The sequence below is a fragment of the Sprattus sprattus genome (genome assembly GCF_963457725.1).
Source record: "Sprattus sprattus genome assembly, chromosome: 3".
Lineage (NCBI taxonomy): Eukaryota > Metazoa > Chordata > Actinopteri > Clupeiformes > Clupeidae > Sprattus > Sprattus sprattus.
This window is the reverse complement of record NC_137922.1, coordinates 26,322,318-26,340,694: the sequence shown is the minus strand read 5'-3', so window position 1 is coordinate 26,340,694 and position 18,377 is coordinate 26,322,318. Positions and strand designations below refer to the sequence as shown.

At 44.5% G+C, this 18,377-nt stretch overlaps 2 protein-coding genes across 2 annotated transcripts; both read right to left on the bottom strand.

Annotated features, from left to right (window-relative positions):
* Positions 1-1,476: 1,476 nt before the first annotated feature.
* chrna1 (cholinergic receptor, nicotinic, alpha 1 (muscle)) lies at positions 1,477-11,285 on the bottom strand. Its single transcript, XM_080835824.1, has 9 exons — positions 11,114-11,285; positions 8,898-9,040; positions 8,209-8,253; positions 7,565-7,674; positions 6,896-7,091; positions 5,922-6,159; positions 5,118-5,341; positions 3,830-4,069; positions 1,477-3,274 (listed from the first exon to the last, which is right to left on the bottom strand). The coding sequence occupies exons 1-9, from the start codon at positions 11,169-11,171 to the stop codon at positions 3,143-3,145; spliced, it is 1,386 nt and encodes a 461-aa protein (XP_080691950.1). The 5' UTR covers positions 11,172-11,285; the 3' UTR covers positions 1,477-3,142.
* A 2,573-nt stretch (positions 11,286-13,858) lies between these two features.
* atp5mc3b (ATP synthase membrane subunit c locus 3b) lies at positions 13,859-18,250 on the bottom strand. Its single transcript, XM_080834161.1, has 5 exons — positions 18,192-18,250; positions 17,891-17,986; positions 16,819-16,896; positions 16,127-16,311; positions 13,859-14,183 (listed from the first exon to the last, which is right to left on the bottom strand). The coding sequence occupies exons 2-5, from the start codon at positions 17,927-17,929 to the stop codon at positions 14,069-14,071; spliced, it is 417 nt and encodes a 138-aa protein (XP_080690287.1). The 5' UTR covers positions 17,930-17,986; positions 18,192-18,250; the 3' UTR covers positions 13,859-14,068.
* Between the last annotated feature and the right edge of the window lie 127 nt (positions 18,251-18,377).

Below are 18,377 nucleotides of genomic sequence, written 5' to 3'. Positions count from 1 at the left end.
TCTCCATCTCTCTTACTCAATCCACCCATCCACCCCATCTCTCTTTCCACGCACGCATAAAACTAAAAGAACATAACTGCAAGGTTTCACATAGCAGTGAAACAAGCGACATTGTAACAATGTTTTCTGAGTCAGAGACATATAGCCTACAAAGCTGAACGATGGCTCAGCGCCCACCAATGCTCAGCAACAGCTCAAGCTGACTAACGACCACATGTAGGCTATCAACTCCAGCGAGAGACATTACGAGAAATGTCACTCACCGGGACTTACCTCAGAGATGACGCGCGTTTGTTTCGTGCCGAGTTCAGGACGTGCTCAACTATGTCAAAACAAGAACAATTCGTCTCTGTTTTCCTCGGATCGTTCAACACTGCAACACTACGGGCTATGTGAAGTCATGCGAGGTCCAATTCTGCCATAGCCTACAAACGCTAATTCTCAGCAGATACCCAGGAAATACCCGCGGGGTGTCGCTTCCTCTAAAACTTGGCACATTGTCGGTCTATGAGAACGACATTCAAGGTGCAACATTAACTGTGAAATAAACGGTTAAAATCAATGTATACAAAATGCAAAAGTTATTTATAAAGTGCCAGAAGAATCACCTGAATTTGACATTAGTCCAACTCTTACGAATTAGTCTAGGCTACCCAAAACGGTCTCAAAAACAACGCCTCGAAAGAGCCAAGTGACTCCGCGAAATCTCACAAACTAGCAGCAATAGGATAACTGTTACCTCTACTCAAGCGTTCATCACTTGCTGTCGCAGGGTTGATGCCTGCGTGCCACTCCTTCGCGGTCAAAGGGATGTCGCTTTATGTTTTCCGTTTCAAGTTCTCACTTTCCACGATGAGATCTTCCGAAGTATTTTTCCTCTTACAAACCAGTTTGACTCTCTTCCCATCTATACATGAGATCACATTACAGTAAACGCGGTGGTTTCACCCCGAACAGTGAAGTGACAGTGTCGCAGCCCTTGCTTTTTACAGTCGATTTTGTTTGCTTCTGCCGACAGAAAAAAAAAGGTCCTGAGCTTCTCCCTTATCCGGGACATTTGCTGCTGTGATGCAACGTTTCCAGATGTGGGCCGCGCGCGCAGTTCAGGCGTGTAAACTTTGCACTGTCGGTGCCACATCTGCGAAACTACGCGGGTGCGACACGCCACCGCCACAGTCTGGTAACGGAGCAAGCCTGCCCCTCACCCTTCAGTAGAAGCCTTGTGCCTTACTAAGATATTAACGTTTCATTAAACCTGCTTTGGCATGAAGACTAACTGTGGAATTATGCAACTGTTTTTTTTCTTCCTTGCAGAATGATAACATCAGGGCCAGTGAAAGCGTTCTGAGTGCACATGTTTTCTCTAGGCCTATGTAGTCTCAATACTTCTATATGTAAAAGCCCATGAACCACAAACATCAGATTTATTAATCTATGGATTGGCATACACATGCAAAGAGTAAGACTGGGCCCATGAAGTGGTTTAAGTTTTATTGCAAACAGTCACACTTAATTGGCACAAACTGAAATAGGCATACAAAGACTTATGGGAGCTCTGATGGCATCAAAACAGACAGCTGAGTTGCTTTGAAGAGGAAGATACTCCCAGATGGGTTTCATAATGTCTCATACTTCATTAAATAACTTCTCCAAAAACAAAAAAAATAGAACAGTTGAGGAACAGACTGGGCCTGAATCTCAACAACTGCTCCGCAACAGTGCAGGACTGGTTTAAAGCCAGATCCAAGCTGGCTCGATTCTAGATCTAAGCTGGCTCGATGCCAGATCGATGCCATATCAGTTTCAGATCGATAACGGATCACATTTAGATTGATGCCAGATCAGATTGATGCCAAACCAGATTCAGATCGATCCCAGATCAGATTCAGATCGATGCCAGATAAGATTCAGATCGATGCCAGATTGGAGCTGGATCAGTGTTGGATCATTGCCAGATCATTGCTAAATCAGATCTAAATCAGTCATCCACTAACTGGGAAATTACAATCATGAACAGGGGAAATTCCTTTGGAAAGCACATTTCAAAAATTCACACACACAATTATGTAGTGACACTCATGAGTTCCTGTAAACCCACACACACACGCAGGGGAACACATACACAGCCTACAATTAAGAGAGCACAGATCTATTTTCTGCTATATACATGATGACTGTATTTTTCTGCATAGTGTCTCTCACCATCGTTAATTAGTCTCTGCCGCTGCCTCTCTGCAACCCATAATGCAACACATTTACCCATAATGCAACAGAATACTTAAATGTATTTCTGTGTTATTTCTCAATGCAGCACTCTGAGCTGCTTTTAAAGTGTAGGTTCCAAGTGTTAAACACATCCAGTTCACCGTTGTTGAACAGTCTTATGTGCCCTTGTCTCAGTAGAACGTATCACACACACACACACACACACACACACACACACACACACACACACACACACACACACACACACACACACACAGTAACTCTGCACTGCTATTCAACATTAATTCACTTCATTGACATCACAGCACCAGTTCAAAAGGACACCTCGTTGAGCCCTTGATGGCTGCCTGCTATATAAGAGTACACACATCACACAGCAGGTCAGTCATCAGTATGGGACGGCGTGATACCCTGATGGTGGAGATGGTAATGCAGACTGTTTGCAGTAAAATTACAAGCTTTCATGGAACTTGATGTGTGTGAGGGTGTGTGTGAGGGTGTTGGAGCCTCAGGCATGTGCAAGTGGTGTGAGTAATTTCAGCTGTATAGTGTGTGTGTGTGTGTGTGTGTGTCTGTCTGTTTGTCTGTGTGAGCATGTCTCTTTGTGAGTGTATGAGTTTTTTGTGTTTGTGTGTGTGCGTGTATGTGTATGTGTCTGTGAGCCTGTTTGTGTGTGCAGGTGTGTGTGTGTAGAAGTGTGTGTGTGTGTGTGTGTGTGTGTGTACAAACGTAGGGGTGACAGCAGACTGTCTGGGCTGGAAGACTGACTGGCAGAGTGACATGCAGTACATCTGAGAATCAAAACACATCCATGTGAACAGGGGAACACCCAGCCCTCAAGTCCCCCAGGCAGAGAGAGCATGTGGAGGTGGCACAGGTAATCCAGGCCCAGGCTTTCGCTCGGGCCTCCAGACTCTCAACCCTGCATGTGCAGCTCGATCAGGCGACCAGCAAACACACCCATTGTCCCGATGATACACACAGCCATGAACACACACAGCAGAATGTGATCCATCACCATGGCAACGAACTTCCACTCCTCTGAAGCCTAGAGAGATAAAGTTAAAGTAAGACAGATGAGGACTTGATATGAGAGAGAGTGAAAGTATGGCAAAAATGACAGTGAGACAGAGCGAGTGATTGGTGAGAAAGAATTTTAAAAAAGAGAGAGAGAGAGAGATGAAGAGACAGGGAGGGCAAGCGAGAGATATGAAAAAATCTGGAAGTCTTAGGAATGCACTTCTACTTCACAAGCTTTTTTCACTTTTAAAACTTTTTAAGCCAACAACTTCAGATCCTTTTGGACATGCAGACTAAAGAGGTTGAAAAAGAGAGAGACTGAAAAAGACAGGATGAATGAGAGAAGAACACTGAACATGTGGACTAAAGAGGTTGAACAAGAGAGAGACTGAGAGAAACAGGGAGTGAATGGGAGAGGGAGACTCTCTGTTACAGACGGGGAAAAGCATTGGCATTACACACACACACACACACAACACACACACACGCATACACGAACACACACACACACACACACACACACACACACACACACACACACACACACACACACACACACACACACACACACACACGGCATTACGTTGTTGGACTCTTCGTCTCCCTTCATGGTCTCTGCGATGTACTTGACGCCCTCTATGGCGCTCTTCACGTCGGGATTCTTGATTATGGGTGACTGGTAGGTGACGGAGGTGGGTCCCAGCTTTCCGGAGATTTCCGAGATGTCCATGTCATTCTGGAAGATCTGCTTGTCCCGACGCTCCTCAGACGGACGCTTCATGGTGGAGAAGTACATGAGGTTGGGAATGGTGTCGATGAAGACCTGGAGGAGAGGACAGGGTCAGAGGAAAGAGGAAAACACACACACACACACACACACGTACATAAAGACACACACACACACACACACATACACAGAGACACACGCACACACGTGCACACACACACGCACACACACACACACACACACACACACACACACACACACACACACAGAATAACACACACACACACACACAGACACACAAACACACAGCTGTGAGCTCGTAAAAAGGTGGCTGCTGACATTTGCTGCTGTTTTATCTCTCAATCAAGTTAGACCCAATAAAAATGAATTAGTCATCCAATAAAAACTGTGTGCACATAAAAAGCCTTTTGAAGTACAATGTATTTCTGTCAACTGTTTCAGTAGGAGATTCCACAGTTTAAACCACGACAAAGTCGGAAAACTCCGAAAGTCGCTGTTTCTACCTCTAGGGCATGACCTAATAAATATGGAATGGGTGAATGCAATAACATCATTTTCTAAATACGTCTACAGGACATTTGCCTTTGACTACCAAAGAGAGAGTTACCAAACTGCTTATCAACAGATGTGTATTTCACCTGGCTCACACACACACACACACACACACACACAACAGATGTGTATTTCACCTCTGACTCTCAACATTTGATGTTGGCCCACATGTGGCGACCTCTACACCTGGCTGGAAACTGCTGCTAGCCCTTTGTATTTCAAATAGTTTGTAAATTGTTATATGTTATAGTGTTAAATGTTTTTTTTCTGTTATATGTATGCAGTCTACTGCGTAGATGTTGGCTGCCAAGTCTCAAGAATTTCGCTGCACTGAAGCAATTTGGTGAATGCGACAATAAACACACAGGACTGAGAATACCACTCGCAATACCTCAGCTGGCCAGCAGGTGGCAGTGTAAAATACGATTCTGAATCGAATCTACTAACTGCATTCAAACACAGATGCAATAAACAACACTCAATTTTGAATGCAAACATGTGACCAATACAGTTGTCAGGAGGTTGTTTCACACTCATACTAATTCACATCGCATTCGCCTCTCCTACTTACCGTGCGGACCCACTGTGGCATGGTGTGTGTGCTGGGGGATCGGTGGTGTGTGTTGATGACGATGACGGTGATGATGATGGATGCGATGACGAAGACCATGGTGAAGAGCATGTACTTTCCGATCAGGGGCACAGCGCTGGACGTGGAGGGGATGAGCTCCACGATCACCAGCAGGAACACAGTCAGAGACAGCAGGACAGAGATACTCAGGGTCATCTTCTCACCTACACACACACACACACACACACACACACACACACACACACACACACACACACACACACACACACACACACACACACACAGCAGAAGAACACAGTCAGAGACAGCAGGACAGATATACTCAGGGTTATCTTCTCACCTACACATACACACATACACACACACACACACACACACACACACACACACACACACACACACACACACACACACACACACACACACACACAAACACGCACACGCACACACATACACACAGCACAGGAATACAGTCAGAGACAGCAGTACAGAGATACTCAGGGTCATCTTCTCACCTACACACACACACACACACACACACAGGAACACAGACACACACACAGGAACACACACACACACACACACACACACACACACACACACACACACACACACACACACACACACACACACACACACACACACAGGAACACACACACACACAGTAGAGGAACACAGTCAGAGACAGCAGTACAGAGATATCTTCTGACCTACACCCACACACACCAACACACACACACACACATACACACATACACACACACACACACACACACGTGTTACCTGAGTCTGTCGGCAGGTAGAACACAAGTCCAGTGAGGAAGCTGAAGAGCATGCAGGGGATGATGACGTTGACGATGAAGTACAGCGGCAGCCTGAGCATGAGGAAGTGGTAGGTGATGTCCAGGTACGGCGTATCCGGGCAACAGGCATAGTACACCCAGTGCTTCCAGCTGCGGTAGTCCTTCATCACCCACTCCCCACTCTCCATGAAGTTACTCAGGTCCGGACGGTCACTGTCCTGCACACACACACACACACACACACACACACACACACACACACACACACACACACACACACACACGACATCACTCTCCATGAAGTTACTCAGGTCAGGGCGGTCACTGTACAGCACACACACACACACACACACGACATCACTCTCCATGAATTTACTCAGGTATGGACGGTCACTGTCCTGCCATAGGGGGAGACAAACACACACACACACACATACAACATCACTCTCCATGAAGTTACTCAGGTCAGGCGGCTCATTAACAAACCACAGGGCAAAACACACACCAAATGACCAGACGCTCATTAGCCAATCACACACAATATGACTGGACGCTCACTATCCTATCACATCTCTGGCTGCCGTTGGAGAGAAAAGAGCCACTTAGCATCTACTGTGTCATTATTTACAATAAATGAATATTTAGAATGCTAATGTATATCACTGAATGGTACCGGGTTGATGACCACCACCGTCGTAGGTCCAGGGTTAGGGTTAGGGTTAACAATAAATTAAGTTAATGTATATCACAAAGTGAAATGGACTCTATTTAAATGTCAAAGACAGGTTGATGTTTGAAAACTGTGTCTCAGGATCACTTTGTGGATTTTTTCTTTATTATTATTTTCTGTCAGTCTGTGTGTTTGTTTACTTTTCTGTTCCTCTGTATCTGTGAAAAAACTTAAAAAAAATAAAGTGTAATCTTTTTTTTTTTATGTATATCACTGAATGGTACCGGGTTGATGACCACCAGCAGACCGTCGTAGGTCCAGGTTCCGAGCTTCATGCTGCAGTTCTGCAGGTCGAAGGGGAAGTGGAGCACGATGATCTCACAGTAGCTCTTGAAGATGGCCGGGGGATTCCACGTCACCAGGCCCGTGTGCTCCAGGAGGACCTTGGTCTCGTGAACGATGGCAAAGTCACCGTCTGCACTGCCACACACACACATCAGAAAACACACACACACACACACACACACACACATACATCAGAAATCACACACACGCACACACACACACACATCAGAAAACACACACACACACACATCAGAAAACACACACACACACACATACATGCACACACATCAGAAAACATACAAAAACACACACACACACACACACACACACACACACACACACACACACACACACACACACGCACCAGAACAAATACAGATTTACACATTAGATACCAGGTGAAAATGTTGTTGCACCATTGTAAGGTTTTATACTGTAATATTATACTATTACTATATATTATTATATAAGGTTTTATACTGTTATATTATACTATTAAATACAATATAATGTAATCATTTGTGCATTCCAAAGAAATTAGGTGTTTTGGATTATATCTACTGTGTACCAGGACATCCAAACGCACACACACACACACACACCCTTACTTGTTGTAGAGTACCAAGTCAGGTCTCCAGATATCAGTGGAGGGTATACGTATTTTCTTAATGCCGCCATAATCATCAGGATTCCACCGTAGATTGACATCATTCCAGCGCTGCAAGATTCACAAACAACAAATGTCAAACCTCCCAGACAAGTCACGCCTAAAGCTAGTCTGATACTGGCCACCAGATGGCAGTCATCTGCTCACGGAGGAAATGAGAATACAGTGAACTGTGACCCCAGCGGATCTTAGGAGAACCTCTTTTTAGGCCATCTCTTGCAAAGATGTCATGTTCAGTAATGTAAACTGGCTTTTGTGTGTTTTATGCATTGAGTTGGATCATAAGTGAGCCGGCTATATTGTTTTCATTGAGGTGATGAAACTGTGAGAGGGCTGGTAAGGTTAATCCTGCTGTCCAAGTATCACTGACTAATACAGTTATGATTCAAAACAGCTCATCCGATGGAGCCGTCCCCCACAATCCCCCACAGATCTTGATTTGGGGACACTGATTTGGTTATTAAAATGATTTCACTTGCTGTCATTTCCGTGTCTTTGATTCAAAGCGCAAGTGTGTTTCTGTTTCTGATTATGACTTTGTACGTCACCATAACAGCACTAGAACAAATGAAAGGTGCCCCTTACCTGCTTAAGCCGTACGTTGCTGGTGACAATTTGATTCACCTCATCCTGGGGGAAGACAGGAAGACATTTAACCACTGAGGTTGGCAAGAAGGAGGAGAGGAGAGGAGAGGAGAGGAGAGGAGAGGAGAGGAGAGGAGGAGAAGAGAGAGAGGAGGGGAGGGGAGAAGAGAGAGAGGAGAAGGGAGAGAGGAGAGGGGAGGAGATGACAGGAGAACAGAACAGAAGAGAAGGAGAAGAGGAGAGGCGAGGAGAGGAGAGAGGAGGAGGAGAAGAGAGAGGAGAGAGGAAAGGGGAGGGGAGAAGAGAGAGAGGAGAGGAGAGGAGGAGAGGAGAGGAGAGGAGAGGAGAGGAGAGGAGAAGAGAAGAGAGAAGAGAGAGAAGAGAAAATATGACAAGAGGAGAGGAGAGATGGGAGAAGAGAGGAGATAACAGGAGAAGAGAAGAGAGGAGAGAAGACAGAAGACAGAAGAGAAGAAATGACAGGAAGAGAGGAGAGGAGAAAAGAGGGGAAAAGAGAAGAGAAGAGAAGAGAGGAGAAGAGAAGAGAAGAGAAGAGAAGAGAAGAGAAGAGAAGAGAAGAGAAGAGAAGAGAAGAGAAGAGAAGAGAAGAGAAGAGAAGAGAAGAGAAGAGAAGAGAGGAGAGGAGAGGAGAGGAGAGGAGAGGAGAGGAGAAGATATGTGTCTCTCACCACACTGATGAGCTGAATAAGCTGCAGCCCCACGGTGACCACCACAGAATCTTTAAAATGGTTGACGGGCCGAACCACTTTGTTGTAGTCTTTGAACAGGTCCTTGACCAGACGGGTCTCATCCTTAGAACACAGACCGTGGCCTGAAACACACCAAACAAGCAGAGACTATAAAGAAATTGGTGTGTGTGTGTGTGTCACTCCTTTGCTATGTTATTTCCGTGTTTTTCTGTATGACAGTTGGCCCCCTCCGTAGGGCATGTCTTTTGATCCCTCCTTTTCTTTTTCTTTTTCAGTAAAGTGGGGGGTTCTTTCATGTCTTTGTAACCTCTTGTCAAAACTTTATTGTCACAAGCTTCTGAATACCCAACATGGAGAGAATTTGTGATAGGCATTGCAGACACTCCAAGATGGATGAGCCAGGACAGTGTTTGCATTTCAGTGTGTTTGCATTTCTGTGTGTGTGCGTGTGTGTGTGTGTGTGTGTGTGTGTGTCTGTCTGTCTGTGTGTGTCTGTGTGTGAAAAGAATCCTTAGAATAAACACTGCCTCCTGATGGAATTCTGCAACTGTACAAACAATGTGGAATCATGAAGAGACACCAAAACACACAGGCACACAGGCACACACAGGCACACACACACACACAGGCGCCCACACACACACACACACACACACAGGCGCGCACACACACACACACACACAAATGCACACACAGGCACACACACACACACACACACACACACACAAACAGGCACACACACACACACAGATGGAGTCATGTATCAGTGTGCTCTCTGATGAGAAGTTATGACAGGGTGTACTAAAAAAGCTGGCCTTGCGTATCAGCTCAATCATCCACCTCACAGAAGTCCTGCACCAGTCAGTCAGTCAGGAACACACACACACATACATACACACACATACACACACACATTTACTCTCTCACTCTTTTGAATTTTTGAGAGTTTCAATACAGTGTAATTAAAGCCAACAGGTCATTCTAAAAAGAATAGAACAATATCACACTAATAGCAATGAGGTGTCACAGCAGTAAACAGAGAATATAAAATGTGTTAGAGTAATGTGAAAGGAAACAAATCATACCTACATACACACACACACACACACACACACACACACACACACACTCAAACTTGCAAGAAACAAATCCGCATAAATAAACACAGTGAAAGGAACAGCCTTTAGAAAAACAGTCTCATGGAGTCTAGCATAACATCATGTGAGACGTGAGATTGAAGTGCTCACTGCTCGAATTAGAGATAGCTCGACATATAGCCTAGAGCACTTTTCACTTTTGGATCAACAATTACACAAAGACTATTAATTAATCTATTAATGTCACTCGTTGGTGGTAAAGCGCAATAAAATAAATATATTTTCACTAATAACTGTGCTAATTATTTGGACTTTGTTTTGAGCCCATCACTCGCAGTGAGAAGGTGAAAAGTCTCAACGATAAGATCCTATTACTGTAAACGATGTGCTATTTCCGGTTGGGTTTGGCAACTGGAGATTCGGGTGTCAGTGGAGCGAGCCCCCACCCTAGCGCCGAAGTTTGCTTCTGCAGTTGTAGTCAAATAACCCACATTGTGTAGCGATTAAGGCAAGTGTCCTAACAGCGCGTATTTAACAGCTTCAGGTGATGATAATGTGTCTCAATGTGTTCTATAAAAATGCTGTGGGGAGGTCGACAGACAGACAGGCAGGTGTCAGGCCGGAAGGTATTACTACTTTGATTAAGTCCGATTACAGAGACGCACTCAGCGCCCTCGCCCGCTCGAGGCTATCTTAGAAATAGCACACCCAACACATGCACATGCACCTGTCACTCAAACCACATGCCGCGAATTCTTCAAACAGTTTCATTAACTTAAGCCTGAGCTTTATTTGTTGGCAGACTATAAATAGACTAAGTCAGAATATTCGTTCGCTTTAGACAACTTTTACAGAATACATTTGGCTATTGAACTTTCAGTAAGTTTAGAGGACATCAGAGAAGCCCTCTGTTTTGACAGAAAGATATAAAACATATGACAACCTGGCTTGGCATGAATAGCTTGTTTTTTGGAAAGATGCCTTTAAATATATTTATGTGTCCTGTATTTTATCCATTAAACATTACTAACTAATTTGTGTCAGTAAGTAATTAACTAATTAATAAAAACGCACACATAAGTTATTTTACCAACTCACCAACAAATAACAACAGAAAAGCGAATAAGACGTGACGACGCATCCAGGAGCAATCCATTCTCGCTACACAAATGCGTCCATTCACGGAAGACGCTTCTTCATTCAGATGTGGGCACTATACATGCACCAAGAAACCGTTTGCGTCTCACGCTTTCATCCGCAGCCTCAGATCGACCCCCTCTCACGTGACGTGATGTGACGAGACACGTAGCCATGTACTAGTCTGGACAACTGGCGAGCGCCACGGAATGACTCAGACATGACAGCGGGCAATTTTTACTGCACCTGTGTGCTGGCTGTCTGTCTGCACGCCCACCACCGAACACAAAAGCCATGTGCACATGCACATTTGGGATCTAACACATCTTAGATGTGTTAAAAGTCCCAAATACTTGTGAGTACTTTGTAAAACAAATTATTCATGACAACTTTGAAAATAACCAGTAGCGCACAGGTTCGTTAACTCGGGGCTATAGCCCCAAATGTTTTAAGCCTAGAGCCGAGTATTTTCGCCCTGGAAACAGAGGTGTCAAACAAACAATGCCTTTACACCAATAATTAGCCTATGGAGAATTGACGACCGAGTCTGTCAAGTGAAGGTTTCTTTCTCTCTCTCTCTCTCTCAGTTCAATTCAATTCAGTTGAAATAGACTTGCTTTATTGGCATGACCATAAGAAACAGCATTGCCAAAGCATGGGGAACAAAACTCATACATATAGGCTATATAGTGATTAAAAACTAAATGTTTTTCTCTTTTGTCACTCATGTTATCTTATAATTTATGTAGATATACTTACCCAACCTACCAATGCCAATCTTCTTTTAAAAATAAGCTCCCTATCTTTTCAACAGCAACCCCTCTGCTCCCCACTATCCAGGTGCCAAAAATGCCTAAAACTCCAACCTAAAACCATCATACTAACTACAAGATGTTGAGAGCTGAAATCAACATGGATTCACTCATGACAATATCATCTCCCCTTCTCAGACAGATTCTCCCCGGCCCAAATCTGGCACGGATCAGCATTTTAATCGACTGGCTGGTTTAGTTACTCTGGGCCTCTCAGAACCAGATCCATCCCTGAGCTGGTTTAGTTTATCTGGGCCTCTCAGAACCAGATCCATCCCTGAGCTGGTTTAGTTACTCTGGGCCTCTCAGAACCAGATCCATCCCTGAGCTGGTTTAGTTTCTCTGGGCCTCTCAGAACCAGATCCATCCCTGAGCTGGTTTAGTTTCTCTGGGCCTCTCAGAACCAGATCCATCCCGGAGCTCTCCCATGCCCACATCCACGGCTGAAGTGCCCTTGAGCAAGGCACCTAACCCCGATCACTGCTCCCCGGGCGCCGCCAAAAGGAGCTCACTGCTCCGGGTTAGTGTAACTTCACTGTGTCACTTCCCTGGATGGGTCAAATGCAGAGGTTGAATTCAGAGTGTGTGTCTACACCACCTCTGCCATAGAGTCACTTTCACTTTCACTATTATGTGTGCAAGGACAACACTGGACAGACAAATGTGGGTGTTACAGATGAAGGAAAGGACGCTGGCGATTGACCGCTGATGTTTGATAATCAGAACGTTTTTTGCTCGCTGGAGGAGAATGGTACTGGAGGTGGTAGAGGTAGACACGGAGAGGGGCAGAGAGGTAGATTACAAGTAAGACAAACAGCAGCTTTCATGACTGAAAACCAGATGAACCATGAGAGCAAATGACTAGCTGCAAAGGAGGCACTCATGTCACACAGTGACACCTACTGGTCAAAGAGAGCGCTTGCTCAAACTACAGTCCTGAATTATTCACAGGTATGAGGGAAAAAGGTTACATTCCCAAAGCCACAGGAACATAAAATAATGAGTAAAGCATTATCTGGAGGAAAAACATTTAAAAATGAGCACAGCTGTTTGTCAGTGTGCATTACAGTCCAGTCACTCAAAAGGGCCTGATAGGCTGATACTGTTACTATGGAAAATGGGAAAGCAGACTTGTCACCATGACAATCCTGATCTTGAAGATTACCAGTAAAATCAGCACAGCAATGAAGTGTACAGATTTATGGACTGTCAGCAATGACCTGATAGTTACCTTTAAAGTTCAAACCATCATGAGTTTTTTTGGCAATTTACAGATACCTTTCTTTTTTGTTTTAAAGGGTTGGTCAACACTATGAGCACTATGCGCATGAGCAAATCCAGGAACACGCATCACTACATCAGTACTGAAGTGAACTGACCGTAAACATTTACTGCAATATTATATATTTATCTCGCTTTGAAACCAAACAATGTTTTATCATCTTTAGATCAGATGTTCTGCAATGGGCACAAGGCTGCATGTTAAAGACGCACTGGCATGGCGAGCGGAATCCTTCACCAGCCTGCTGTTCATCAAACTACGCGTTGACTAAGTCTCAGCGCTTCCGCTTTCGAGATCCATATACAGTCAAGCTCAAACGCATTGTGTTAACATCTAACCCATGACCTTGACCTAGAGGATGGTTATGAATTAATTCACTACACGGCAGACTAGTTTAGCACCGTTACTGAAGTACTGCTTTTATTGCGACTTACAAAAGCATGTTGCGTCGGACACAGTGTGGCCTGCTGGCAGTTCAATTAGTCAAGTAAGCGTTACGACTCCAAGCAAGCGAACACACACACGGCAGCTTTGAATATGGAATGGCAGAATGTTTGAGTTCAGACAAATCACTTTCTCTAAAAGTAGCAAATGAATGCGGAGATACAGAAGTTAAATTCATACTGTTTAAATAGTGAAATACATGTATTTTAATTCTGTAATTGGTTACATTTTTACAATACATGTTTGTTTTCATATTGTGAACCTTCAACAAAAACTTGGAAAATGTACAGTCGTCATGACACCAACACAGAACGCGGTTTTGGTAGCCAGGGTAAAATCTGTCGTCTCGACTGGCCCGGGAGGACGGCGGAGGGTATTTTACATGGCGAACAGGATGAGGAAAGCCACCATCAGACAGAACAGACCCATGGCCTCAGACAGGGCGAAGCCCAGGATAGCATAGGAGAACAGCTGCTGTTTCAGGGAGGGGTTCCTAAGGAGACAAAGGCACATAATTAAACGTCTGATTACTCAGCAGCACACACGCACGCACACACGCACGCACACACAGGTGCAAACACACACAAAGGCACACGTCTGATCATCAACACAGTCGCTATAAATAAAATGAAATTGAAATCGATTATTCAGCAGCAGCAGCATCAGACCACAGGACACAGAGGTAAAGCATTACGTATTTTTCGCCTCACACTGAGACATGAGGGAGAAGAAAGTCATTGCCTCTTCAAACAAGCATCACCATACTACTAGATACTAAACATGCAGTTTAAAGATTGGGTAAGATCCATTTATGGACCTTAAAAAAACGACAAGAAATTAGCAACATTAAAGGGATAGTTCGGTTTTTAAGACATGAATCTGTATACCTTCCCCGTCACCAGTGTCATGCAATCATGCATCACTACGCTTAAATACGCTGTCGGGGGTAAGTGATGCAAGTGACACTGCTGACGGGGAGGCCATACATATTCATGTCTTAAAAACCGAACTATCCCTTTAAGGAAACATAGTAGCTGTGGTATGGACAGCAAGACCCTTTAAATCGTTAAAATCTAAACATTGGCTGTGTGGCAACCAATCAGAATGGGCTTGGAAAGATCATGCAAATAATTTCCCCAACATGAGCAAGGCCATCAAGGTGAGGTGCTGCTCACTAATGATGGGTATTCAGAACACATGGCAGGTGCCTCCCATGCACCTCCACTAGGAGTCAGGAAGCCTTACTATCTTCTAAACACATGTGTCTTTGCACAGGTGTTTAGAAGTTGCACTTTATAGCTCTTCTATGCCTGTCAGGTATGAGCATGAACACATCATTAATTAAGCAGAGACCTTCATTCAAGGGACTTGCAGTACAGCACAGTGTTACATTTCATCTATCTGTACATCCATGCGTCTATATATGCTCCCTGGCCACAGAGCCCATGGCCGTTGTAGTAATGGCACCTTGTCCTACAAGGTGGGCTACAGGAACACTGGTTGGGCTACAGCAGGGGTCTCAACTCAAATTGCCTGCGGACCAATGAGCGTCCGGTCTGGTCATTGGGGGGCCAGATTTTTTTCAATGGAACTTGGGGTCCAGAATTGGCCCGCGGGCCTGAGTTTGAGAACCCTGTGCTACAGGGAGACTGGTAGAACTACAGGGAGAGCTACAGGGAGATCTACAGGGAGACTGGGAGAGCTACAGGGAGACTGGGAGAGCAGGTGTAGTACTGCATCTTTTATAAGACTGCAGGCATTTTGTATAGCGCTAATCTACAATTGTTAGTTTAGTGATTATGTCTTAAGGGGGCCATCAGCAGATATCAATCCTGATTTATTCATTTCTAGTTTGCCAGCAATCTCAAAGTTGCTTTCTTATCCACATTTGACGCAGGGACACCTACAGTGGTGTTAATAGTACCTAAGACGACTTGCCATTTAAAAACTAAGAATGACTGTTAGGGTTGAGTTAAAGCAGCAATAAGGAGTTCCGTTCCAAAACTAGCAAGCTAACTACCTAAAAGGCACGCAGAAACCTTGCAAACACCACCAACAGCCCAGTTCACACTGATAGAAGCTTGCCAACACACTAACTGGTGTCTTTTGGCAGTATAGCTGGTAATGTCATGCTGTGAAAGGTTTTCTGCCATTTTTGCAGGGTATTCCAGCCCGGTATACATAGGGCATATCCTGGATGGCTAGTGGCAAAGACACAGGTGTTTATCTGTCCTTCACGTGACCATATGCTATCAAAATTTATTTGAGGATGGTACCAAAACTAGTGGCCTATAAAACAATACCTCAAAAAAGCATCAAAATGTGGCATAGTGTTACTTTAAAGTCCACATTTCTGATGGAAGACTAAAGCAACCCCATGCAGAGACTTAGCCACAGGAGTCTGTCGTCTGCATTTCTCGTGGCCAAAGTGCTCACCTGGCATAACCGATGATGAGGCTGCCGAACACGGTCCCGATCCCAGCTCCAGACCCGGCCACTCCCACAGTGGCGGCGCCAGCACCAATGAACTTAGCGGCGGTGTCGATGTCTCGGCTCACCGAGCTGGTCTGGAAGCTCCGCAGTGCAACCTGGGACATGGGGCTCTGTGGAGCGACGCTAGCCTGGGGGGCACACAAAACATAAACATGACTTCACAAATGCAGCAAAGTAGGAGATACAACATAGATAACACACACACAGGATTGAGAATGCACAAACAAAGGCGCATGTAGGGCTTTAAATGTACGATTTAAACATAAACATGACGTCACAAATTGCTCTTAGCCAACAATGGGCACACCTTCATTTAACATCCCTGTGAGGAATGGAAGGTTACGAGCTAAAACCAGTAAGACTTCAAAACACATACAAATAACTGAGCAGCAAGTAGGAGATACGACCTAGACTACAGTACACTTTAAATTAGAAGACACTTTTAAAGTAGTATTTTTTGTTACACCAGGGTTCTAATGCTCGTAGCTTGACTGTTCTCTCCCTTGTCCGTCGCTTTGGATAAAAGCGTCTGCTAAATGACTAAATGTAAAATGATTGGGGAAACAAGAGAAAGCAGAGGCACTGTTGAGAGCCCCTTTCTATCGCATAATCAATGTGCCCGACGACCCGCTCACCTCTCCTGTTCTGGCATCGGGTCTGGAGAACACGGAGGCAGAGAGGGGTCTGCACAGGGCCCTGGATCCAGCACGCACCTAGGATCACACACACACACACACACACACACACACACAAGAATGAGAAGGCACAAACATTGGTTAGCATGTAGGGCCTTACATTTACAATTTTAACAGTCTGCAAAAAATACTTACGAAAAGACAACATGCTTATTTGATCCTAGTAATGCACACATAAATGTATAACAAAACACAAGAAATGCTCGTCCTCTGACTGATGTCACAGATTAGTACGAGATGTACTGTATCTGGTAAAGGTGGGCGGACCCTAACGCAAGTTACTAGTCAGCCATACAACTGACGTTAGCTCAAGTTTGTTAGCTGATGGAAAACTAGACATAGTTTGAGCTCTGAGAACCAGGTTGGTAACGTTACAGAACATTTTGGAAAGTGCTCCATAGCAAACTGTGGTCAGAAAAACAACTGTTCTGTATGGCAGCTCAGCTAGCTAGCCCCTTGGAAATGGCCTTCGAGTGTCCTAGCTTGATACGGAGGACACCGGTAGCCAAGTTGTTCCACAAAGCCGTATTTCCACAAACGACCGTTAAAATGGGAATGAAAGAGGGGTTCCCTAAAATACATCAGTTGACTTCTCTAAGCTCTTGCAGACGTACTGTAATATACTGACGTTTCTTCTGGGAGATTAAATGACCTTGAATAGTCACTCCAGACACAATCAGCTAGTGATTAGCCAACTGTCAGAGTGACTCTTTGAGACGAGACTTTAATCTGCCATGTTGACAACAGGATAAAGGCCATTGAAAAACTACATTTTCATGCAGAGGTGCATCTAACATTACTTCTGCAGTCGGCAACGGCAGTACTTTTCTGTTCAGAGCTAACAAAATGAAAGACAAAACGCCCTCTCAGCCTGCTAGCGTTAGCCAACATTGGCAAGCTAGCTAGCTGAGAAGACGTTTCATCTCATTCTGGATACATAGCTGGTCAGCTAACATGGCTTCAGCTAACTAGCGATACCAAGACAATTTCAGAAACAAGTAAATAAACTCACCAGTGCTGGCGTGGAGACGAACTTTGCACAAGCATACATTTTAGTTGGATTTGTTGATTGTTAGAGTCAACCTAACGGTTTAGCCTGTGTTTGTCTCTGTAAAGAACGAACAGTTAAGGTCAATGGAATATAAAAGCAAAAATAACGACTTCTGTGATCAATAATTAGTTCACAAATGAAATGACCGCTAAGAATACATTAATTGCTTGATGGCACAGTTTTAACCTTTTTAACCAAACAGATGAAAGACGATTATTAAATTTCATTCCCCCGGTTCTCCATTTCACTCCCCTTCACTTACCGGCTGCAGAGGTCGAACCGCGAAGGAACTGCTACGCATGCGTGAACTCTTACTTAAATGGAGACGCCGCAGAAATCCCGGATGATGGCATCGACGCAAGTGAAGGTCATTCCTCTAAAAGTTTATTTAAAGCAAACGGCGGCCTCTAACACTTGTCCCAATTTAAAGCCACAGTCCACTGTTCTA